The 25,675-nt window shown below is 48.6% G+C and overlaps 2 protein-coding genes across 3 annotated transcripts in view; one reads left to right on the top strand and one right to left on the bottom strand.

The window, feature by feature from the left end:
- Positions 1-11,068, bottom strand: part of APBA3 (amyloid beta precursor protein binding family A member 3) — a 31,930-nt gene extending 20,862 nt beyond the window's left edge. For both annotated transcript variants that reach the window (XM_029614314.1, XM_029614315.1), the window contains exons 1-4: positions 10,644-11,068; positions 8,148-9,572; positions 7,378-7,417; positions 6,903-7,048 (exon numbers count right to left, since the gene is read on the bottom strand). In XM_029614314.1, coding sequence (XP_029470174.1) covers positions 6,903-7,048; positions 7,378-7,417; positions 8,148-9,527 — 1,566 coding nt within the window. In that variant the 5' untranslated portion in view covers positions 9,528-9,572; positions 10,644-11,068. The remainder of the gene's footprint in view (positions 1-6,902; positions 7,049-7,377; positions 7,418-8,147; positions 9,573-10,643) is intronic.
- A 3-nt stretch (positions 11,069-11,071) lies between these two features.
- MRPL54 (mitochondrial ribosomal protein L54) lies at positions 11,072-20,217 on the top strand. The gene is made up of 3 exons (XM_029614316.1): positions 11,072-11,265; positions 18,358-18,514; positions 18,861-20,217. Exons 1-3 carry the CDS (start codon positions 11,178-11,180, stop codon positions 18,991-18,993), a joined length of 378 nt encoding a protein of 125 aa, XP_029470176.1. The 5' UTR covers positions 11,072-11,177; the 3' UTR covers positions 18,994-20,217.
- Positions 20,218-25,675: the final 5,458 nt, after the last annotated feature.

Below are 25,675 nucleotides of genomic sequence, written 5' to 3'. Positions count from 1 at the left end.
TTTCCTGCGGAGACACCTGTTGACATTCCGCCCACGAGGTCACCTGCGATCTAGTTGAGTGTGCTCAAAGACCCACTGGAATCGGACAGCCCTGCACCAGGTATGCCGAAACAATGGCCTCCTTTAACTAGCACACTATAATGGCTCTCGAAGCTTTGTGACCCCTCTGGGGCCCACAGCACAGGACAAACAGATGATCTGAAAGACGGAAACAGTTGGTGACTTCCAAGTAACACAACACTCTTGACATCTAGTTTCCTTAATTCTGCAGCTTTTGGAGCAGAAGAATCCAGGCCTGCGAAGGAAGGGAGCTCCACAGACTGATTCAAAAGAAGAGGACACCACTTTCGGCAGAAACGAGGGAACAGTTCTTAAGGAACTCCGGCGTCTGAAATTCGTAAAAAGGGCTCCCTACACGCAAGGCCTGCAATTCTGAAACACGCCATGCCGAGGAGATAGCCAAAAGGAAAACAACCTTCAACGTCAAATCTTTCAAAGTAGCATGCTTCAACGGCTCAAAGGGCGCAGAACAAAGGGCACGGAGCACTAAATTCAACTTCCATGAAGGACAGGGATTCCGAACCAGAGGATGCAGATGCTTAGCCCCACGCAGGAACCAAATGACATCAGAATGGGATGCTATACGAACACCTTGTACTTTCCTCGAAAACAACCAAGCGCCGACACCTGAACTCGAAGGGAATTAAAGGCTAGCTCTTTAGCCAGCCCTGCTTGCAATAAGGCCAGAACATCCACAACCAAAGCCCTGGACGGGTCCACCTCATGGTCTAAACACCAGGACTCTAACACGCCCCAAACTCCCACGTACGCCATGGAAGTGGAAGTCTTACGGGAATGCAATTGCGTGGCAACCACAGCATCCAAGTAACCCTTGTTCTTTAATCTCTGCCTCTCAAAAGCCAAGCTGCTAGACAAAAGCGATCTGCCTCTCTGAAACAAACTGGCCCTTGGCGCAGACGATCCGGGGGAGGGAGGAAATCTCAGCGGCCAGTCGACTGCTAGGTTCAGAAGGTCCGCAAACCATGGGCGCCTTGGCCACTCTGGCGCCACGAGGATCACGTCGCCCGGGTTGAGTCTCGATACGGCGCAGAACTTTGCCCCACTAACAGCCACGGCGGAAAGACATACAGTAGAATGTCCTTTGGCCAGGGAAGGACCAAAACATCCACCCCTTCTGCTCCTATTTCCCGATGTCGGCTGAAGAATCAAGGAGCCTTGGCATTGCGATACGTCACCATCAGGTTCATGGAGGGCCTGGTCTAGTGTTTGCAAAGAAGATGAAAGGCCGCCTCGGAGAACTCCCACTCCCCCGGGTCCAACTGGTTGCGGCTGAGGAAATCGGCCTGAACATTGTCCCACGCCGGCAGATGTGAGAGGCCGCTATCCTGTACAAGTGCTGCTCCGCCCAGTTGATTAACAGCTGCGCTTCCGTTGCTACCCGGACAGCTCTTGGTCCTGCCCTGCCGATTGATGTAAGCCACCGTCGTCGCATTGTCTGAGAGGATTATGACCGATCGGCCCTCCACTAAGGGAAGGAGGTCCAGCAGGGGCCAATCGGACCGCCTTGGTTTCCAACCGATTGATCGACCAGGAGGACTCTGTCCTTGTTCATGACCTTGTACTGCTCTCCCTCGGCAGACAGCTCCCCAACCAGAGAGGCTGGCGTCGTGGTCACCACTATCCAGTGGGAATTTCCCAAATCCACCCATCTCCGCAAATGGTCTGGGCAGAGCCACCACAGCAAACTGGAGTTTGCCAAGTCCATGAGGGGCAGACGAAGATAAAAAAACTGTTCGGAGAGCAGATTCCATTGGGAGAGTAAAGCAGACTGAAGAGGACGCATATGCTTAAAGGCCCAAGGTACCAAATCGAGCATGGAGGCCTTCGAACCCAGGATCTGCGGTCCATACCTCGTGCACGAGGTATGGTTCGCAAAGATTCCACCTGAGATAGAAGCTTGGCTATTCTCTCCTCGGTAAGAAAGACTTTCCCCAGGAGGGTGTCGAACCGAGCCCCCAGAAATTCCAAGGACTGGGAAGGCACTAAATGACTTGTCTGGATTGACCACCCAACCTAATGAGCTGAGCAGATGTAGTACTCGCTGAACTGCCTTCCAGCAAAGATCTTTCGACTTCGCTCGAATCAGCCAATCATCCAGATATGGGTGCACGAGGATCCCCTCCTTCCGCAGGGGAAGGAGGGGATCCTCCTTCCCCTGCGGAAGGTGAACACCCTGGGAGGGCACAGAATTGGAAATGATGCCCCAGGATTGCAAATCGTAGATATTTCTGATGATCCGGGTGGATGGGAATGTGCAAATACGCTTCTGTCCGGTCTAGAGACGCTAGGAACAGAGGCCATCACCGAACGGAGGGTTTCCATTCGAAACTGGGGCACTTTTAGATTTCGATTGACTCTCTTTAAGTCTAGGATTAGACTGGTGTCGTCGTCTTTCTTGGGTACCATGAAGTAGATGAGTAGTGACCGCACCTGAGTTCTCCTGCGGGGTACTGGAACTATTGCCCCAGGTCCAGCAAGCGCCAAATGGTGTTCCGCACCGCCTCACGCTTTTGGCTGTAAGAGCATGGGGAAACTAGATAGTGCTCCTGGAGTGGTTGAGCAAAATCTAAAGCGTAGCCATGTTCGATTACATTTAGGACCTACCAATCCGAGGTCAAGATAGTCCACTCCTCGAGAAAAAGAGATAGTCTTCATCCTATTCTTGGAACGGAGGAGTGAACCGGCCTCGCTTCATTGTGGCAGATTTGATATTTCCATGAGTCTGGGGGGCCCCGTCGTCTCTTGGAGGCCGTTGGCCTCGAAAGGACTAGTTCCAACAGTGTTGAAGATTGGAACCCTGATGAGAAGAATATCCTGCAGACCGCGAAGAGCAGAAATGGCGATTCCCCCGGAATCTGGACCGCTGCGGGAAAGATCCCCTGGTTCTGGGCCTATCCTCCCGGCAATTTATGGACTTTATTCTCTTCCAGAGATTAATCAAGTCCTCCAATTGCTGGTCAAAAGCAGCCTTCCCTTGAAGGGTAAGGATCCCAGCTGCGATTTTGAAGAAACATCTGCAGACCAATTCAGAAGCCATAGAAGTCTGCGGGCGGAAACAGCAGACACCTTGGTTCTGCCCGAAGTATGCAGCAAGTAAGAGAGCATCTGCACTGTAAGCTACAGCCGCCTCCAAGCGACCAGCCTGAACTGAGTCAGAAAGGGAAGCCACTGATTGCAGGTGTTGCAACCCAGTGGAGGCTGGCCCACAATTCGAAACTGCTACACATGGCGACCCGGACTCCAAGGGCAGAGACTTCAAAATTCTTCTTAAGCTGCAGCTCTAATTTGCGATCCTGTAAATCTTTCAGGGCCTTAGCTCCTGTTACCGGGATGGTGGTCTTTTTTGTGACCGCTGAAACCACTGCATCCACTTTTGGTACCTTGAGGAGGTCCAAAGCATCCTCCGGCAACGGATACAATTTGTCCATTGCCCAACCTACCTTCAATCCCAAGTCCGGGGTGTCCCATTCCGGAACAAGTGACAAATGGAAAAGAAAAGAATGAGCTGGACCCCTAAGGCCGACCATGACCGGGTTCATAGCTCCCATCCGCTAATCTTCTTGGGGTACATCAATCCCCAATTCTCCCAAATAGCCGGGAATGAGAGGACCCAATTCATCCTTTCGGAACAAGCGCACCAGCTTCGGGTCATCCCCCTCAACCATCTGTGCACCTGTTTGTTTGGGATCTGTATCAGGACCTGTGGGATCCTGCGGAAATGTGTCTTCCTCATCTGACCGGTTGGAGGATGACGTGCCATTATGGTCCACTCCAGAACGAAGAGGTCGCTTGCATTTCATCGACACAATCCCCCCTTTGGGGACTTGGAAAGCTTGGCATCCCTATCCCCTACACCAAGGGTGCGGAGCTGTCTTAGAAATCTTGTTGCCATGCTTCTTTGCCACCTTCCAGGCCTTAAAGGCCTTGTGGAGCCTTAAAATAAATTCAGAGAACGACAAGAAGAGCTGCCTGAAGCAGCATCCATGTCTCCCTCTGATGAATGCTTGCGATCTGCTGGCAATTCTTGGCCCCCCCCCCCCCCTTCTGGGGGCTGTGGGGAAAGCAGGGGAGGAGAATTTCTCCCCTCAAAACTCTTTGCTCCTGCTCCCTGAACGTTTGTAACAGGGCCCTTCCGTTCCCGCATTAAGCAGGAATGGATCAGAGGGCTGCCGGCGGCTGCCGAGCCTCTCAGGCTCTCTGCGACTCTTAGAAACGCTGCCACGGGACGAATCAGCTGCTGCCCTCCCCGACGTGCCTTCCACCCCAACACCCCCCCCCCCCCGAGGAGGCAGTCGGCACATAAACTGGCTCGAGAGAGGCAGGCCACACACGCGGCACGGTGACGCGGCCAAAAATAGTCTGGGAGCTCCAAAAAACAAAACAGCAGAGCCGGCTTGCAAAGAAAATCACGGGGGAGGGAAACGAGGACGATGCTTTCAAAGAGTCCTTTCAAACTGCTGGAGACAGAGAATACTGACAGACTCTAGGTGTGGTACCCTCAGGGGTATAGGACAGAGTCCTTTCAAACTTCTCTGTCTCCATCTGCTGGAGGGGAGGCAAAAACCCAGGAGTCTGGACTGATCCGGGTAGGCACAGGTTTTTATTTTATTTTTCCTGGGAAATTACAATGTCATAACTACTACTACCAAAAATAAAACGACGAAACCTAGCCATGATTGACAAGGATGACATCACCTGTCTGTTAAGAGAGATGCTGCTGTGGGAGGTACAAGATATGAAACAAGATAGGAATATCCGAGGAGCTGCCATCACCATCACGAAGCAAGCACGGATGCAGACTGATCATCTGACCTGACCTACAGGAAGAAGGTTGGCCAACTATCAATATGTCCTCATGCATTGCTTGCAAGGATAACAAGCAGAGGAGCCTTGCTTACTGTTTACATATCCAATCTAACAATCCCTAGTGAATGCAAAAAATATCTAAATGTTTGTATAATTATATGCTATAATCTGATTAGTGCTGTAATTTGTAGTCTTTACAATAAAATTAGTTTATTTGGGTGACTTTCTGGTCTCCAAGAATTATTTGGTTTTATTTTAAGAAGTTTTCTTTATTTTGGCATTACCACTACATGAGGAAGTAGTGAAATACTTTTAAACCAGTAAATAGAGCAGATATGGGGTGAAGACCACAGTGCGGCCAATCCCAAGTAAGCCTGAAAGCTTAGTCTTTAACACAAAGGACTTTTGTTGCCAAACTGACACTTTAATGGCCCCCACTAAACCCCTAGACCCAGTTACTAAATACCCTGCCATACAGGGAGTGTGGAAACCAATTTTTAACCTAGTGATGGAGAAGGCACCACTTCTCCTGCTGGGTACCAGTGCACACCTTGCATAGTTTCCAAGACACAAGGACACAGCTGCTCACCACTGGCGGGGGGGGGGGGGGGGGGGGGTGTCACTCTTACACACATACTTCTTCAACGCAAGGAACTGGATGAAAACAAAGCCACACGACGACTGCTAGCCAATCAGACCACAGATAATATGCTACAAGGAAAGAAGGTAAACGCCACTGCTTGCCTCTAAGCTGGAAATCTGATGTAAAGGGCAAGTGGATCAGGCCTGGTGCAGGCACAACCCGGAATCTGCCTCAAAAGATACATAAGGCCAAGGAGTGCTGGAAGTCAAGTTTGAAGACTAATCTGTGACCTCCCCCAAGAGACTGCCAAAAGAAAGGGGGATTCACGCATCCCCTTCTCCCCCTATTATCGGCTGTCCTCAGGAGCTTCTCCTACTACACCTTACTCAGGACTGCAGGGGCAGGAGGACACTCCCAGTGAAGAATGCCCCACACCTGTCACGCTCAAAGGGGCCGATACAATATTTGCGCGCAGCAAACGGGTGCTCAGTGTTGAGCGCTCATTTCCCAAAATTTGCATCCAGCCGCCTTGCCTGGGCGCACGATGCAATATTTAAATCGGGGAGGGGGCGGCACTAAAAAAAAAAAAAAAAAAAGGAGGTGCTAGAGAAAATCGTGCATGCCTTGCACCTCCTCAGCATGGGGCGCACAGGAGAGGTGGCCGCCAGGGGTTGGGAAAACGGATGCTCAATCTCACTACCAGCATAGACACACCCAAGATGCACAGCCTGGACTGTGTATGTATTTTGGGCGTCCAGAATTTTTTTTTTTTTTTTTAACCTAACTCTGCTTTCTTGGTTCCTCCTACTTAGTATCACGACAATACTATCAGGAGGAAGCATGGAAAGCAGAATTTTTCTTTTCTGTCAATGCGCCCTTGAGCGTGACAGACCTCTTACATCGGCCCCAGGCTAGCATGAATGTGCCACGTTGCAACGCGCGCATTGGTTGTGTGGGAAAGTTTTTGCATCGCGGGGATTAGCTGATACCTTCGTCTACATGGAATTTAGAGGTGATGGGCGCTATTAGCTACGCGGTGATTTGAACGTGTGTTTTTGATGCACTAATCCCCATAATGCATCGGGGGTTATGACGTGTGTCCAATCAGGTGTTAAACTGTGTGCTAGTCACTGTGCACAGTATTGCATCAGCCCCAAAGCGTGAGGCAAACACAAACTCACACACCAGCTCATTACTCTACACACATGGCCATGTGCGCCAACCCCAGCTACCGCTGCATGTGTTTAAGGTTTTTGGTTTTTTTACATCTCATAAGTATTAGCTCAGAAACCAGAGTGGCACCTTAAATTTGGCCACCAGATCCCCAGTTCCTGAATGCTTCCAGCACACCTCCCCTCTGCTGCTTCCTGCACCGCCAGCCCCTCTCTCTCTCTCTCTGAGTGCACAACTCACCCCTCCATACTCCACACACCTTGATTCTGTCGACAGCCTCCTGGGCCTGTGCCATGCGGATGCTGGTGGAAGGACTCCTCTCCGAGACCAGCTGGGTGGAGCCCAGGTACTTTGCCCCAAATATTACACCATCCAGGAGATCCTCTGGCTCACACGGCCCCGGCACTGAGGACACACGGGACAGGCGACTACGTAAGCATAGCAGGTTTTACAGCAGCAGAGATGCTTTGTGCTCCTTCCCCTCCCTTTCCCCAATGCCCACCTTCAAAACTTCCTCTTCACCCCCACACTTAGTGCCAGGGATACTCACTACCCACCCGAGACACCTTTTCAATTCAAAGCTGCTTGCCGGGATAGAACTTCAACTTAGCCGCCCCTAGACCTTAAGTTCCATTAGAAAGGACATGGCCACGATGTAGTTAGAAAGACAATTTTATATCTACCAAGGGGCTATGCTTGGCTATCTCCCTACCAGGGTGTGTTGCTGTACTCACCTCCTTTGATTGCGGAATAGAAAGCCAAAGTCTCTACCGTCTGAAAGAAAAAGAAACAAAAACCAAGAATCCAACATTTCTCACTGAAAAGTACACAGACCAAGCCACGGCAATCTTCCTGGCACCTTAATCAATCCGTAACAAGACCAGACAGTCTCCAAACCTCAGTCGGCTCACGGCTGGGTCTCTCTCTGTCATGATTACTGCTTCATCACCTTGCCCCCTCCCCACCTTGTAGGTAACAACTCCAAGTTGATCACCGCCCGCCTCCCAGCCTTTGATACTGCTCCCCCGGCTGCATTACTCACGCAAAGCTTGATGGCCCCACCACCACCACACTGAACAGAGACCAGACTGTACCTGGCAGAACTACGCACCACTGCAACGCACCTCATCTCCCGCAACAGTTCCAAGAACTGCGCTGATCGGCTTAGGAAGTTTAAGTCCATGTTGCAGGGAGCGGCTGTGATGCTTCAATAACTGGGGCTTAACTGAACCTTAAAGGGTACCGTGCACGTCTGGAACCCAACGCCAGCTGCCACAACACGTTTAAATCAGTAAGGGTGCAGCAAGTTGTTGATTTTTGGGTGGAGAATGCGTGAAGAGAGCTTGGGACCATGCGAGTGGGGGCAGGAAGGGCGATATAAATCAAAGGCACGGCAGTCGTGAGGAAAACTGTCGTGGGGAGGGAAGAAGCCCCCTGTTCTTTGCCCATTTTGCACAGACACCCCCAGCCAGCAGGGTAGAAGAGTAACTCAGGTAAAGCTTACATCGCTGCTCTCGTGCGACCGAGGTGGATGCTGTTCTGGTGAAAGGGCCGAGGGCATCCTGACCCAGGCAGGCTCTGGTGAATCGTCGGGGCTGTACGGGCACACGCGTGCCGAGCCTTCCTCGCCGGCATCCACCAGAGGGCACCCTGGTGCATCCTCCGCTGGGCACCACCTGCGGGAGCGCCCGGCCTCTGCTGCAGCACACTCACAGCTTGAGGAAGTCTGGCTAAAAGCCAGGTCTGAACTACGAGGCCGAAGAGGAATCATCTCAAGGGCATCACTGTCATCTGTGTCCTCAGACGGGCTTTCTGCAGATGGGAAGCCCGCCTGGACGTCTGTTCCAGTTAGGATGTCAGATCTAGCCAATGGCGTCCCGGCAATGACTTCGGCAGATGGCACCCGTTCATATGCCAGGAGATCCAGCAAGTCTTCCCGGTCAGCTTCAGCGGCAAGAAGCCCACGGCTCCCTGGGTTTTGCTGACGTGTCCCAGACTCAGCTAAGCGCTGCTCGTTCCTAGCCTGCATTATTAGTCCTCTGCCTATTGCAATGTGCAACGGGCATGGGGGGTCCTCAGGCTGAAGCTCATGCTGGTCAAAGTCTTGTGCCTGCACTGCCTGGCGCTCTGTGACCTCTGCCTCAAAGCTGGCCCCCCCGTGTGTGTCTGCTTCAGACAGGCAGGCAGGCAGTTCCTCAACCGTAGGCTCATTCGTGAAGCTAGAGCCGAGGCTCTGAAGCTGCGTTAAAAGTTCCTGAATTTGAAAATGGTCATCTTGCGGCCTCTTGAGCCACTCCTCTGCTGCCGTGAGCGATCTGCTCTCAGGCTGCTCATCTAGCTCCATACTAACCACGCTACTTGATGATCTCAGCTGGCCCTCAGCAAGGCTACCAACAGTTTGGGGTGGTGCCTTTGGATCGTCCTTCCAACTGTGGTCAGTTTCAGGTGGCGCAGAACACTCACCATCTTCCATAGCTCTGGCTGAGTCCTTACAACTCGTGGGACAAGCAGAGCAATCAGAAGCAGCTTGGATATCAAAGTCTAAAGCAACTATTGAACAAGATGTCTCAGCATCTCTTAAACTCCTCTCAGGGCTCTCAGCGTCAGCAAGTCCCCTGCTCCTTGCCATGTCAGTCCCTGGGGCTTTGCAAACGCTGCCTTCATCAGTGGAGGTTTTGAGGTCCAGGGAGAGAAACTGCAGTGTGCCCAAGCTAGAGCTGGGCTGGTGTGCAGTGCAACCAACTCTGTCAGCAGCCTGCAGAGAGTGAGTGCCTTCTTCTAAGTCCATAGCTGGAAGCTCAGCAGTTTCTCTGGGATGAGTGTCATCACAAAAACTGGGCACAGAGGCCAGACCCATCTGAAAGTCCATACCATTTTCTGCCATGGTGGATCTCACCCCTAGATGGGGCAAGGACAAAAAGGCCCTACACTGAAAAAGAAGCAGAACAGAACACAGTTTAGGAAAATAAGCAAGGTTTAAAAATAAATCAGAATTATTTTACAACATACTGTGATTTTACTATTTATTGTACATCTGAGGCAAGGACTGAGGCAATGGTGAGGAAAAATCTAAATTACATTGCCTATAATTACTTAAAATCCCCAAGATTTTGGAGTCTCCACCTTTCTGCCTGTATAAACCCACAGCTAAAATAGCCAGGTCAATCGCAGCTATATTTATAGTAAATGCCAGCCCACCAGGGCAAGCACGACTTGCTAGACTAAACGCAGCATTGTGGACTCAGACATGGCCCGGGTCCCAGTTGGATGCCACTGTGAAATTACTCATCTAGTCTAGAATCCAAGTAGATATTTTCCACACCCAGGTTCATTTTTGAAGTGGCTATTTTTATTCTTTTAAAAGGCACCGGTGCCAGCAACTTCTGCCTATGCCCAAACAAATATGAAAGTTTCTTTTTTCAAACTTTTGCAGCAAATTGTGGCAAAAGGCAAACACTACTTCCTTTTTCCCCCGGGCAGTTTCAGGCTTACATGATACTTGGACAGCAGGAGGGGGGAAGTTCTGCAAGGCATCACAGTACAACAATTTTCTGGATGGTTAGGAATTTCAAAAGAATGGTATTTCTCTTTTATTCACTGAAAATGACGTGGTTTTCTTTAAACAAGAAAAGAAAGAAAATATCTTCTGCAGTTGTATTTCTTTTTAACTTCCACACCCCATATTTTTTCTCTTTTGCAGATTTTGCTATTGTTACTTTTTTTTTAATAAATTAACGAGGTTGACCTTCACTTCTATTTTCACATTATATTTTTTTTAAGACAACATCTGACAATTATAGCACCGGCAGCCTCTTTTAAAAACAAAACACTAAAAAAAAAATCCTAAAAGCATGTATTAAGAGCTTCTAAACTGAATAAACCAAAGAAGCAGGGGAGAAGTCATCCAAAGTCTCTCCCAGGCCCGTCTTTGAAAAGATCATATTAACTACAACAAACGTAATTAACATCACAAAACCAATCCCAGGAGGCAAAAACTTACTTCCGGGGTACAATATCAGCATCTTTCCTGCCCCCCCACACGCCCGGTTATAGCGGCAGGGGAAAATTAATAACACCACATCATTCCCTCCAAGACTCAACTTCAGCAGTTCCCTTCCCGGCACGGGACATTTAACACCTCCCTCCCACGCCGCTTCTTCCTGTGGCCCACCGCGCAGGCGCGGCGTGAAGCGTGCCGGGAGATGTAGTTCTTTCTAAACGCAGGGGCTATGCTACTGGACCATCCAGCCCCTTCACTTGAGCGCTCACAAGGACTTGAAGAGCCCGGTGACCCAGGGCCCATCGTCCGTATGAGGTGCCTGGTTATTAGGGACTACGCCTCACAGGGGCGCCAGCAGACCTTCCGTAGTCTGCAAGGCCTGCACGCCCGCCCGCCCTCAGCACACCCTCTGCAAATCGTAAGTGCGTGGCGTGAGCCGGAAGAAGGGGCGATCTGAGTGCCCCCCACGTGGAACGTGGAGGCGGAGCCCTGCCGGTGGTGTTGGTGGGGGAATGGCTGGGGTGGTGGCCCTCTATGGCCTGGGGGCTAGTGGCGCGGTGCTCCCCACCGGGACCCAACAACCTCTACCGCCTGCTGGCTCGCGGATATGCCAAGAAAGCAGGTAAGGGCAGGGGGTCAAGGACGGTAGCAAAATTCGGTGTCCTTGGGGCTGCCTCACTGCTAGGGTTAAGGCATCAGGCTTCATATAAGAGGAAAGTCAGCGGTCTCATCTGACCTTCTCTCAGAACTGTATGATAGTCACAAGAGTCCGAGCCAACAAAGTGGATAAGGAGGCTTCATAGCCTTGGCCCCCAGGATATTGAGATTAATTAGCTGTACTGAGCAGGTATGGTGCACGGCAGCTGAGGATTTGTCTTGGATACATCGCCTTAACGTACGGGCCGATGCAGTAAAGTGCGCTCAGGCTGAGCGCACTGTTAGCCCTCGTTTGGCCGCACGTTTTCGACGCGCTATTTTTACCCCTTATTCGGGCGATTCAGTAAAAGTCGCGGGCGAGCGCACAGGCCACTCTCCTGTGCGCGCGATTCAGGGGGGGAGAAGATGCAAATTAGGGCCCGTGGTAAAAAGAGGCGCTAGGGACACTAGCGCGTCTCTAGCACCTCCTTTTTGACAGGAGCATTGGCTGTCAGCGGGATTGACAGCCGGTGCTTAATTTTGCCAGCCTCGGTTCTCAAACCCGTTGACAGCCATGGGTTCGGAAAGTGGATGCCGGCTAAATTGAGTGTCCGTCTTCCGACCCGTGGGCCGCTGGCCAATTTACAAATTTTTTTTAAATTTTGGGGCCTCCTGCTTTTCTGTATACTTCCCCGGTGCCAGCAGAAATTAACGCCAGCCTTTGGGCAGGCGTTAATTTCTGTTAATTTTCTGTATCGGCCCGCTAGACGGGCCGATACAGAAAACTTCGCGGGAGAGCGGGCGAGCGCCTAGGCCGCTCTCCTGGGCGCACGATCCAGTAAAGAAAATTATGCAAATGAGGGCCTGCGGTAAAAGAAACATAGAAATGATGGCAGAAGAAGACCAAATGGCCCATCCAGTCTGCCCAGCAAGCTTCCACACTCTTGGCCTTTAGTAACCTTTTAGTTCTATTTACCTTCCAACCCTGCTATTAATGTAACCTTTTGGTTCTATATCCCTTCCAGCCCCGCCATTAATGTAAAGAGCAGTGCCGGATCTGCTTCTAAGTGAAGTATCTAGCTTAATTGGTTAAAGGTAATAACCGCCATAATAAGCAAGCTACTCCCACGCTTATTTGTTTACCCAGCCTGTGCAATTCAGTCCTTGTTGGTTGTTATCTGAATATAAATTCACTTTTCTTCATTTCCCCCTGCCGTTGAAGCAGAGAGCTTCTCTGGATATGTATTGAAAGTGAAGCATCAGGCTTGTTTGGTTTGGGGTAGTAACTGCCGTAGCAAGCAAGCTACACCCATGCTTATTTGTTTACCCCGACTGTGGAATTCAGTCCTTGTTGGTTGTTGTCTGAATATAAAAATCATCTTTTCTTCATTCCCCCCTGCGTTGGAAGCAGAAAACAACACTGGATATGCATTGAAAGTGAAGCATCAGGCTTGTTTGGTTTGGGGTAGTAACCACGGTAACAAGCAAGCTACTCCCCGGATGTTTTGTGAATGCAAATCCTTTTTTTCACATTTCCTCTTGCCGTTGAAGCATAGAGCACTGTCGGAGCCTCATTTACAGTGTGTATGTCAATTGAATAAGGGTATTATCTCCAGGTAGTAGCAATCTTTCCTGCAAGCCTCCCTCTTATTCACATCCTTCACATCCTCTAGACTTTATGGATCCACAGTGTTTATCCCACACCCCTTTGAAGTCCTTCACAGTTTTAGTCTTCACCACTTCCTCCGGAAGGGCATACCAGGTATCCACCACCCTCTCCGTGAAGAAATACTTCCTGACATTGGTTCTGAGTCTTCTTCCTTGGAGCTTCAAATCGTGACCCCTGGTTCTGCTGATTTTTTTCCAATGGAAAAGGTTTGTCGTTGTCTTTGGATCAGTAAAACCTTTCACATATCTGAAAGTCTCTATCATATCACCTCTACTCTTCCTTTCCTCCAGCGTGTACATACTTTTGGGGGCCTCTGACTTAATATCGCTATGATATTAAGTTGGAGGGTGTACAGAAAAGCAGTTTTTTCTTTTCTGTACACTTTCCCGATGCAGGCCTTAATTTCTGAAAGTAAAATGTGCGGCTTTGCTGAACATTTTACTTTCTGTATCGTGCAGGAATGACTAATAGGCCCATCAACATTCATTTGCATGTTGCGGGCACTATTAGTTCCGGGGGGGGTTGGCCGCATGTTTTCCACGTGCTATTACCCCTTGCTGTAGGGCCGATACAGTACAGTGCGCTCCGGCGGAACACTAGCGCGCCCTAGCGCCTCATTTTTGACAGAAGCGGCGGCTGTCAGCGGGTTTGGCAGCCGACGCTCAATTTTACCGGCGTCGGTTCTCAAACCCACTGACAGCTACGGGTTCGGAAAATGGACGCCAGCAAAATTGAGCGTCTGTCTTCCGACCCGTGGGCAGATTTTTAATTTGTTTTTTTAATTTTTACTTTTTTTTTTTTAACTTTTGGGGCCTCCGCCGGAGTGCACTGTACTGTATCGGCCTGACAGTAAGGGGTAATAGTGTGTGGGAAAACGCGCAGCCAACCACCCCCCGAAACTAATAGCGCCTGCAACATGCAAATGCATGTTGATGGGCCTATTAGTTATTCCCGCGTGATACAGAAAAGTAAAATGTTCAGCGAAGCCGCACATTTTGCTTTCAGAAATTAAGGCTTGCCCAAAGGCAGGAGTTAATTTCGGCTGGCAACCGGGAAAGTGTACAGAAAAGCAGAAAAAAACTGCTTTTCTGTACACCCTCTGACTTAATATCATAGCGATATTAAGTCGGAGGCCCCAAAAATTAAAAAAAATCAAAAATTAAAAAAAAAAAAAATTTAAATCAGCCCACGGGTTGGAAGACGGACGCTCAATTTTGCCGGTGTCCGTTTTCCGAACCCATGGCTGGTAAAAATTGAGCGTCAGCTGTCAAAACCCGCTGACAGCCGCCACTTCTATAAAAAATGAGGCGCTAGGGACATGCTAGTGTCCCTAGCGCCTCCTTTTACCAGGGGCCCTCATTTACATATTTTTTTTTCTGAATCGTGCCCCCAGGAGAGTGCCTGGACGCACGCCGGGAGAACTAGTGCTTGCTGGCTCTCCCACAGGTTTTTCTGTATCGGCCAAAAATAATGACGGCAGAAAGAAAAAAACCAAAATGGTCCATCTAGTTTTCCCAGCAAGCTTCCCAAGTAGTAACTGCTGCTCCATGCCGGTTTAGCTTTTTTATTTATTCCCATTCTCTAGCCTTTTAGGGATCCACCAGTGTTTTATCCCATGCCCCTTTGAAATCCTTCACAGTTTAAGTCCTTCACCACTTCCCTCCGGAAGGGGCATTCCAGGCATTCACCACCCTCTTAGTGAAGAAATATTTCTGATATTGGTTCTGAGGTCTTCCTCCCCTGGAGTTTAATTCATGACCCCTAGTTCTACTAAATTGTTTCCAGTGGAAAAGGTTTGTTGACAACGATGGATCATTAAAAACTTTCAAGTATCTGAAGGTCTGTATCATATCACCAGCACCCCTGCTCCTCCTCTCCTCCAGGGTATACATATTCAGGTCTTCAACCTCTCCTCATAAGTCATTCGATGGAGACCACCCACCATTTTGGTCGCCCTTCTCTGAACCACCTCCATGCTGTCTGTCTCCTTTGAGAATCGATCTCCAGAACTGAACACAGTACTCCAGGTGATGCCTCACCAAGAACCTGTATAGGGGATTATCACTTCCCTTTTCTTACTCGATATTCCTCTCTCTATGCAGCCCAGCATTCTTCTGGCTTTGGCTATCGCGGTGTCACACTGTTTCGTCGACTTCAGTTTGTTAGACACTATCACCCCAAGGTCTCTCTCCTGCTCTGTGCACATCAGCCCTTCACCCCCCAACGCATATAGTTTCTTTTGGATTACCACGCCCCAGATGCACGACTCTGCATTTCTTGGCATTGAATCCCAGCTGCCATATGTTCGACCACTCTTCCAGCTTTCCTTAAATCCCATCTCATTCTCTGTGCTCCTTCCGGCGTGTCCACTCTGTTGTAGATCTTAGTATCATCCGCAAATAGACAAACTTTACCTTCTAACACTTCCGCGATGTCGCTCACGAAGATATTGAACAGAATCTGTCCCAACACCGATCCCTGTGGCACTCCACTTAACACCATTCTCTCTTCAGAGTAGGTTCCATTTTGTTAAGCGCCACGCCCATCATCTGTTGTCTTCTATCTGTCAGCCAGTTGTAATCCACACCAACACCTTGGAGCTGATTCCCAAGCTTCTCATTTTGTTGATGTCTTCTTTGTGGGATCATATCAAAAGCTTTACTAAAATCCAAGTAAATTACATCGAGCGATTCTTCCCTGATCCAGTTCTCTTAGTCACCCCATCAAAGAAATCAATTAGATTTGTCTGCCTGGACCTTCCTCGGGTGAATCCATGCTGCTTCTGATTGAGCAACCCACCGGATTGTAGATAGGTTCACTATCCTTTCCATCAGCAGTGTCTCCAGTAATTTCCCACCACCGAGGTGATGCTAACCGGCCTGTAGTTTCCAGCCTCTTCTCTACTTCCACTCTTGTGAAGCGGGGACCACCACCACTCTTCTCTCCAGTCACTAAGCACTACAACCCTTTTACAAAGATCTATTGAGCAGGTCACACAATGGACCCACCAGCACATCTCTGAGTTCCCTCAGTATTCGGGGGTGAACCTCATCAGGCCCCATGGCTTTGTCCACTTTCAGTTTTCTTAGCTCTTCCTATACATTCTCTTCCATAAATGGAGTTTCGTCTACACCACCCCTTTCTACAGTCTTGATAACAAGTGATGTCCCAAACCTGCCCTACCGGTCTCAGTCTGTGGAGATTTGAGGATACCCACAATGAATATGCATGAGATAAATTTGAATGCCTCAATTTCATGTGGATATCCTGAGAACTTGACTGCCTATAGAGTCACCAGGAGGCCCCATTTGTATTCCCAGCTTCTGCATACATAAGCTTTTCTCTTTTAGGGTAATTGGTTGGTGATTCTTTCCAACATAAAGTGTCTAGGGAGAAGGTACAAAGAAGGGTGATCAAAATGTTAAAGGGGATGGAACTGCTGTCTTATGAGGAAAGGCTAAAGAGTTAGGGCTGTTCAGCTTGGAGAAGACACAACTGAGGGGGATATGATAGAGGACTTGAATGGGTAAATGTGAATCGGTTGTTTACTCTTTCAGACAATAGAAGGACTAGGGGGCTCTCCATGAAGTTAGCAAGCAGCACATTTAAAACAAATCATAGACAATTCTTTTTCACTCAATGCACAATTAAGCTCTGGAAATAGTTGCCAAAGGATGTGGTTAAGGCTGTTAGCTTAGCAGGGTTTAAAAAAGGTTTGGACAAGTTCCTGTAGAAGATCATAAATTGCTATTAGTCAAATTGACTTAGGCAATAACCACTGCTTGTTCCCAGTATTTTGTAGCATGGGAACCATTTAATGCTTGGGTACTTGCCAGGTACTTTTATCCTGGATTGGCCACTGTTGGAAATAGGATACTGGGCTTCTTAGACGCTTGGTCTGACCAAGTATAGCAATTTCTTATGTTCTTAGTGATCTTGTCTAGTTCCCATTTCAGGACATTCTGTAGTCTACACAGGACTGGTGCTAGATTTTTTTTATTTTTATTTTTTTGCTGCCCTGTATGAACAATTACCATGCTGCTCCCTCCTCATTCTGGTTTTTATTTTTTTAATACTTAATTATTATTCTTTTTCCAGTAACCAACTCGCAGAAAAACAATCTCTGTCTCTAACACAACCTGAGTCTCACTTTGGCTCAGTCTCACATACTCTGTCTCACACTCTTGTCTGTCTCTGTTCTGGGCACCACCAAAAAAAGGTCCGGCTCCCTCCAGTGATCCAAACTTTAAAAATGACACTACATGTCATACTTTGTATGCAGTGCAACAATGGAAAAACAAACATCACAATTCCTTATAAAACATCAAACAATAAAAATCAAGAAATGTAAAACATACATTATAATAGTAAAATCATACTAGTTAAAAAAAATACATATTTCAAAACAGCTGATGAAAAGAACATTGAATAATTAAAAACTCAATTAAAAATTTGTAAACATTTCCCAAATATCAATAAAATATTTCAAAAACGACAGACATTTCAAATAACACTCATTAACTACAGCTAATAAGGATTTAAAAAAAATTCTCCAATCTCCATACCTGGGAATTTTTGATTTCCAGTCACCCTGAGATGATTGTGGGTTATATTCACATGTATACATGGTCTTTTACTGACTCACCCTTGCACTGTTTCACCTACACATACTCATACTCTCTCATGGGGCCTCACTTTCTCCTTACTGTGGCCACTGTAAGGATTGCCTGTGCCGGGGTCTCTCTCTCCTTTCTGTGGCTGCCAAGTAGGATGGGCTATGCTGGAGGCCTCGCCTGCTGTCCTCCCTGGAAGTGCTGCCCCATTCAGTTGTACAGTTTGCACACCTGGCAGCGCTGGATCAGTGTCTATAGTTTATTATTTATTAAAAGAGGGATATACATTTCCCAGCATGCTCTAGGATAGAACCAGACCAGCTTGCCTTAGCAATAATACTGTAGCTGTGCTGCTAATGTATCTGTGTATGCCATGAGTTTGGATTTTTAGAGTTAATTACTCCCCTTGCTAAACCCATGTTCAAGGCAAGTTTCAGTCGGGTACAGTAGGTATTCCCTTATCCCGTAGGACTTACAATGTAAGTTTTGTACCCGTGATAATAATAGGGTGACGTGATTTGTCCAAGGTCGCATCGTGTGTCAGTGGGAGAAGCGCGATTTGAACCCGGTCTTCCCTGGCCCACTGCTCTAACCGCTGGGTGGCTACTCCATGCCTGACATGACTCTGCCATTCTTATCCGTAAGCTGGACCCCGGGAGGTGTTCAAGGTTTTATAAGTTACTTAAGGTCACCCAACAGTGATTAGTGGAGGTGGGATTGGACTCTGAGTCTCCAGGTTCCACCGTTGTGTGCTCTGGGTGCAGCTCTAAAATCTGCATTCTGCTTTGTCTTGCAGTTGTGAAGGGAAAAGGGAAAGGAGCAAGCATAGAGACGTTAAAGGATCCTGAAGTGTGCAAGGACCCTGGGCTGCTCACCTCCCACGCCATGGGCGTGAACATCTACAAGCAAGGCCAGGAGGTGGCGCTGAAGGAGGATTCAGAGTATCCTGAATGGTAAGGAGTCACATACTGCCCTGCTGCCCATCAGTTCTGTTTGTTGTGAAACAGTCTGTCCTTGCATACATGCAGCTTGCCTTCTATCTGTCCATCTGCATAGTAAAAAGCAGGGCAGGCTGCACGAAGAATGTGCCTGGAACCTCTGTGTACTCCAAAAAGGACGGATTTATTAGCAGCACATTCTTTGGCCATGGAGTTCTGGCAGCGTTTCCAGCCTCGGGCAAACATCGCAGGTGTTGCCGAGGGGGCTTGTAAAGTCGGGGAAAGCATTTGTACCTCTCCCGGCCTGCAGTGCGCTTCCTATCAGAGTCATCCCCACCCACCCTGGTTTTGTTTCTTGCAGGCTGTTCCAGCTGCATCTGGGGCCCCCAAAGAAGCTGCACGAACTGGACCCGGAGTCTCCCAAGTACTGGAGAACCCTGCGGAAGCAGCACATCTGGCGCAACAACAAGCTGAGCAAGAACAAGAAGTTCTAGTGCCCGGGCTGGAGGGCGAAATGCAGACTGAAGAGAAGAGCCCACAGGGAGGAAGGGATTGAACCGGGGGTGGAGAGAGACTCGCTTTTCATGGGATCCTTCACCCAATATAGAGCAGAGCAACACCCCACCCTCCCCTCCTCTGTGCAAGCACACACTGCACGTTCTTCCTCCCAGAGCCTGTCCTGTCCCTTTGAGAACTGTAAATAGTTACTGTGCAAGATGAATCAACAGCATTTTGCACTGAAAAGATAAATGCAGGAGAACATTTTTTTTATAAAGGTAAAAGCCTGCTCACCTTCCTATATTGTGTGCATAGTATGTTTGCCTTAAAGCAGCTCGCCTAGATTTCCAGTAAATCCTAAGTAACTAAAACAGGAAAAACGTTTTGTTTTGTTTTTTTTCTAGCAATTAGTAGCAAATTTGAAAGAGCAATTTAGTAATGTGGTAATGAACAGTCATTTTCTTCCCTGTAGGGTGCTGCAGGGGACTATTAAATGGCACGAGCTGGCAGAAGTGTTTTGGCATAAAGTGACTTGTAGCGTATGATCTGAGGGGACTGCCTTGCTTTTCAGCACTTGCCTGTATTATTGACAGGTTGGCGAGCCGTCGCGCTCGGAGTCCAGCACCCTTCCATATCTTTCATGCCTGTCCCCAAGTACCGCAGCCATTTCCGGTTGTCAGGACCTCCCCGAGAGTGATTGGCAGGGTTTGGTTGATTCTGAAAAGGAAACTGTTATAAAGAGTAGAAACTACAATAAAGAATAAAATCACAGAACATTTAGATAGACAGGGTTTAATGGGACACAGCCAGCATGGGTCCCATTAAACAGCCCAAGGGAAGTCTGGCCTCACAAATCTGCTTCATTTTTTTGAATGGGTGAATAAACCTGTGGACAAAAGTGAACCAGTAGTTCCCTGTATGTATCTGGATCAGTCCAGACACCTGGGTTCATCTCCCCCTATCAGCAGATGGAGACAGAGAAAAAAAAACCTCGCTGACACCGTATCTAAGCAAACCGAGCCACCTGCAGTTCGTTAGTATTTCTCTGTCTCCAGCAGATGGCAGAGGCTGTTAATCCTGCATTTCCTAGAGTGCAGCCAGATGGACTCAGGATAAATGGGTATTGTGCTCTCCTGATAGCAGAAGGGAGACAGAGTCAGATTTCAAAGCTGACGTCAGCCTACATATACCTGTGCAGCATGCTTAGCTCTTCAGTATTTCTCCGTCTCCATAGCAGATGCGGACACTATCCCAAATGAGAATAGTGTAACATTTACAAGAAAGAAGAAAAAAAATTTACCTTTAAGAAGAGAGCCCCGCTTCTCCTGCGGTGAAACGTAATGGTCCCTCCCTCAGTCGAGACTTTTCTGATGTGACTGAAAGGCAGCTTGTGCAGATTCGAGCGCGGTGGTGAAGGTATTCTCCTCTCCCCCCGCAGCTGGAAACCGCCCGGCACGCGACCGGTAAGCGCCGAGACCAGGTAAGGTAGAAATCTTTACTTCTAAGTCTCCAAGGCTCGAACAGCCGTACCGTCCTTCCTCCGACGAGGTTTAAAATTGGGTTGAGCAACCCTCCTTTGGGTAGGCCCCATTCAGAGCGGGGCTCCACACACGTGGAGACCCTCCGGGGGGGGGGGGGGGGGGGGGGGCCGCCATCTTGCCTTTGGGGTTGTCGGTGCCATTTTCCCCCTTTCGACCGACGGTACGTGCAGGGCAAGTTGGAGACCCTAAGCGCTCAACTATGGTTTGAGTGCACAGCGGTGTGCACATCTGGGTCATGTGCACAACTAGGCCGCATGCACGCACAACTGCACATAACTATGCTGTGCGCACAAATGCTGTTGCCCGCACGCACTTGTGCGCACTTCATGCGCATAACTTCTGCGCATCCAAGGCCCACAACTAAGCGCATCTGTGTGCATAACTCCACGTGCGGACGAGCTTTTAAGCCCTTCACGCACACAAACAATGGCACCACCACCCAAGAAAGCCAAGGGACCCTTCCTTTGCCCAGCCTGCCACTTAAGAGCTGCGCAGCCTGAATTGGAATCCCTTCTGAGCCAACAGTGTGAACAGAACCAGGGTGAACCAAATCAAGACCCTCTACAGCCAGGAGAGGGATCCAGAATCACTGATGATGGCACCCCAGACCTAAGTATTTCCAACTCGGCACCCCCACAGGAAAATTCCTCCGGGGCTACCACCACAACCCCTCCTGGGATCAACATGGACCCAGGAACCTTCTCCTGGGTGGAATTTTTCAAAGGGCTGCAAACCTTTGTCCAGGCACAACCAGCCTCTGCTGTGCACCCGACTCAACCCCTGCCAGAAGCACAAGCCCTTCCCGGCACCTCCCGAGTTCCTCGAGACATGCCTCTCCTAACCAAGTGCTCCCATGGTGGGGATCCAGATACCTCAGATGAGGAAACAGACTCCCTAGAACAGAACTTTCCAAACTTTTCATGTTGGTGACACACTTTTTAGACAAACATAATTTCACGACACGGTAATTCAGTCTACTAGTAAACCAGAGGTTAAAGGTTAAACGAACGAAACATATTTCGACAATTTATGTATGTTTCCTTAAATATATACATAAATAAAATGTTTCACGACACAACCTATCTCATGAAAACCTTAAATTTATATTAAAAATATATATTCCAAGATTCATGTTATTGTTATAATTTATGAGAAACAATAATAAAACAAATTGTCTGTCCCCCACACACTCATCTCTCTCCTCCCCCCAGCACATGTCTGGCCCCCACACACTCATCTCTTCCCCCCCCCCCCCCCAAAGCACATGTCTGGCCCCCACACACTCATATCTCTCCCCCTCAAGCACATGTCTGTCCCCCCAGCACGTTTGCCCCCCACTCACTCATCTCTCTCCCCCCAGCACATGTCTGGCCCCCACACTCATGTACCTCGTCTTTTTGATTGTTGCCAGTTAAGTGCTTCACTCCCTTCCATGATCACCAGACACTGCTGCTTGCAGTCAGTACTCCTCATGGCCAGGCCTCTTCGGCAGCAGCAGCCAATGCAAGGATGGCTGGGCTCGTTCCCACCCACCAAGCCCCCCAAAAAAACGCGATTGACAGCAAAAATCACCCAATAATAAGCAACCCATAAACTGAAAAAAAAAAAGTGAATCTCTAGAAAAAAAAAAGCCCAAACTCGCATCAGAGTTGACCGGGCTTGCGCGACACACCTGCACACTGCAGGCGACACACTAACGTGTCCCGACACACAGTTTGGAAAGCTCTGCCCTAGAAGAAGGAGAAATTCCCCCAGGGATGGAGCCATACCGAACCATGCTCCGATTCTTCCACAAGGACAAATTACTAGCCCTTGTGTCCCAGACTATGGTCTTCCAGGCACAGAGCCTACATCAGAACCAAAGATGAATCCCATGTTGTGTACCTTCGTAAAGCCTCATGCTATTTTCCTATGTTGGAGCCCATTAAGGAACTGATTGACCTGGAATGGAATGCTCCAGAGGCCACTTTCAAAGGGGGGCGGGCACTAGAAGCCCTATATCCGCTGGAACCCACGGCTAAGGAACTTCTACGCTTCCCTAAAGTGGATGCTATGATCTGTGCAGTCTCAAAACGCACCACGATATGTGTGTGGAGGGAGGAGCGGCACTGAAGGACACCCAGGACAGAAGGCTGGAAACCATCCTTAAGCATCCTTTGATGTATCAGCAATGACACTACAAATTGCTTCCTCTGCGCTTTGGTGGCACGTTCCTGTTTGAGCCTCTCCAGAGACACAACCACGCCCGGAGAAGTGATGGAACCTGCGGTCTCCTTCCTCACCAATGCTACCGCAGACCTTGTACGCACCTCAGCCAGGAGTGTCACCGCCGCGGTGGCGGCCAGAAGACAACTATGGCTCTGGAATTGGTCGGCTGACGCGACTTCCAAAGCGAACCTCACAAAAATGCCTTTTAAAGGATCTCTCCTATTCGGAAGCGAACTGGAGAAGTTAGCCAACAAATGGGGCGAATCCCCAGTACCCCGATTACCTGAAGACAGGAACAAGAGAACATTTCAGCGCTCCTCTAGAGACCAGCGCGGTTCACTTGACTTTGAAGGAGTTTCTGCCGTTACTATGGAATCGTCTGGTTCGAGTTCTGTCGGACAACACAACAACAGTAGAGTATATAAATTGGCAGGGCAGAACCAAAAGCAAAGCAGTGGCTCTAGAGGCGCAGAGGTTGGTGCCTTGGGCGGAACGACATCTAGAGAGATTAGCAGCATCCCACATCACAGGAACAGAGAAGGGTCAGGCGGATTTCTTGAGTCTCACACTCTTGGATCCAGGTGAGTGGGAACTATCAGAGACAGCCATGCAATTAATTCGAGATTGTTGGGGTTTACCTCACATCGAGCTTATGACGATCTCTCGGAATGCCAAGGCCTTCCGATTCTTCAGTCGCCGAAGACAGTATGGGGCCGAAGGGGTCGACGCTTTGGTTCTACCATGGCCTCAGGGAGTTCTACTATGTTTTTCCTCCGTGGCCGCTGGTGGGCAAGGCTCTACGTTGCATAGAAAAGCATTGTGGAAAGGTGATTCTGGTGGCTCTGGGGTGGCCTCGGCGTCCGTGGTTTGCGAATCTGGTCAACCTGGCGGTGGACGGCCCGCTTCGCTTCAGCCACCTGACGCGTCTTCTTTGACAGGGTTCTATATATTTCGACCAGGCTACTCACTTTTGTTTAGCAGCATAGCTTTTAAGAGGAACTACCTCGGTAGTGACTCGGTAGTCACCACATTGTTACAGTCTAGAAGGAAGTCTGCTAACCTCTCTTAGGTTTGGGTATGGAAAATTTTTGAGTCCTGGTGTTCCGTCAGGGGAATTCGCCCTCTTAGAGCCTTAATTCCTAAAATATTATCTTTCTTACAGGATGGCTTCACCAAGGGCTTATCTCTTAGTTCTCTTAAAGTACAAGTAGCAGCACTGGGCTCTGTCCGTGACAAAATTGAAAGTTCCTCTATTTCGTCTCATCCGGATGTGGTTCGTTTGCTTAGATGTACGATGAATCTTCGTCCTACAGTTCGGAAATCTTGTCTGTCCTGGAATCTTAATCTAGTTCTTAAAGCTCTGTGTGAACCTCCCTTCGAGCCGCTTCGAAGGGCTACGTTAAAGGATTTGACACTTAAGGTAATTTTTCTCGTCGCTATTTGTTCGGCTAGAAGAATTTCTGAGTTACAGGCGTTATCTTGTCGAGATCCTTACCTTCAGATTTCGAAATCCGGAGTTTCCTTACAGACAGTACCTTCCTTTTTACCAAAGGTGGTTTCAGCATTCCATGTCAATCAGTCAGTGGAACTTCCGGCTTTTCCTAACTTACCGGTGTCGGATCCTATTGCGAAGGACCTCAAACGTCTAGATGTTTGGAGAGCTTTATTGCGTTATCTCAAGATTACCAATAACTTTAGGAGGTCCGATCACCTCTTCGTACTGTGGAGTGGTCCTAATAGAGGCTTCTAAAGTCTCTCTCACACGATGGTTGAAGGAGGCTATTTCTTCCATGCACATTACATGTGGTTGTCCAATTCTGGAAGGCTTGCGTGCTCACTCCACATGTTCGCAAGTGGCCTCGTGGACGGAATCTCAACTTGTTTCCCCACAGGAAATTTGCAGAGCGGCGACTTGGAAGTCGCTGCATACTTTTGCAAGGCACTTATCGCTTAGATATCGGGGCTCCGGCAAACCCTTCCTTTGGCGAGAGTGTTTTGCGAGTGGGACTCTCCAGGTCCCACCCTGGGTAAGAGCTTTAGTACATCTCAGGTGTCTGGACTGATCTGGGTATGTACAGGGAAAGGAAAATTGGGTCTTACCTACTAATTTTCGTTCCTATAGGACCACAGATCAGGCCAGAGCCCGCCCAATTAGAAGGGGGTTATATTAAGGGGAAAGTCCGCTCAGCTGGAAGATTGTTCTCTGTTGCATTCCATTTCTTGTTAATTGTTGTTTAATGGTTCCTTATTTTTTGCTATTATTTGCTTTGATATAGATATATACTGAAGAACTGCAGGTGGCATGGTTGCTTAGATACGGTGGCAGCGAGGTTTTTTTCTCTGTCTCCATCTCCTGATAGGGGGAGATGAACCCAGGTGTCTGGACTGATCCGTGGTGGTACAGGAATGAAAATTAGCAGGTAAGAACCAATTTTCCTATGTGGTGTATTTAGATTTTCAGAAGGCGTTCGACAAAGTCCCTCACGAGAGGCTTCTAAAAAAAACTAAAAAGTCATGGGATAGGAGGCGATGTCCTTTTGTGGATTGCAAACTGGTTAAAAGACAGGAAACAAAGTAGGATGAAATGATCAATTTTCTCAGTGGAAAAAGGTAAACAGTGAAGTGCCTCAGGGATCTGTACTTGGACCAGTGCTTTTTAATATATTTATAAATGAACTGGAAAGGGGTAGGACGAGTGAGGTGATCAAATTTGTGGCTGACACAAAATTATGCAGAGTAGTTAAATATCAAGCAAATTGTGATAAAATGCAGAAGGAACTTGCGAGACTGGAAGATTGGGCATCCAAATGGCCGATGAAATTTAATGTGGACAAGTGCAAGATGATGCATATAGGGAAAATATGCCCTTGCTGTATTTACACAATGTTTGGTTCTATCTTAGGAGTTTTCCACCCAGGAAAGAGATCTA

This window comes from Rhinatrema bivittatum, chromosome 8 (genome assembly GCF_901001135.1).
Source record: "Rhinatrema bivittatum chromosome 8, aRhiBiv1.1, whole genome shotgun sequence".
Taxonomy (NCBI): Eukaryota; Metazoa; Chordata; class Amphibia; order Gymnophiona; family Rhinatrematidae; genus Rhinatrema; species Rhinatrema bivittatum.
The sequence above is the reverse complement of the archived record's forward strand: the minus strand, read 5'-3'. Positions and strand labels throughout refer to the sequence as shown.

Excerpts from the sequence above, each read along its gene's own strand:
- MRPL54 (XM_029614316.1), top strand. The coding sequence starts at position 11,178 with ATGGCCTGGGGGCTAGTGGCGCGGTGCTCCCCACCGGGACCCAACAAC. Across the intron at positions 11,266-18,357 it reads CGGATATGCCAAGAAAGCAG|TTGTGAAGGGAAAAGGGAAA; the intron begins GTAAGGGCAGGG and ends TTTGTCTTGCAG. Across the intron at positions 18,515-18,860 it reads GATTCAGAGTATCCTGAATG|GCTGTTCCAGCTGCATCTGG; the intron begins GTAAGGAGTCAC and ends TGTTTCTTGCAG.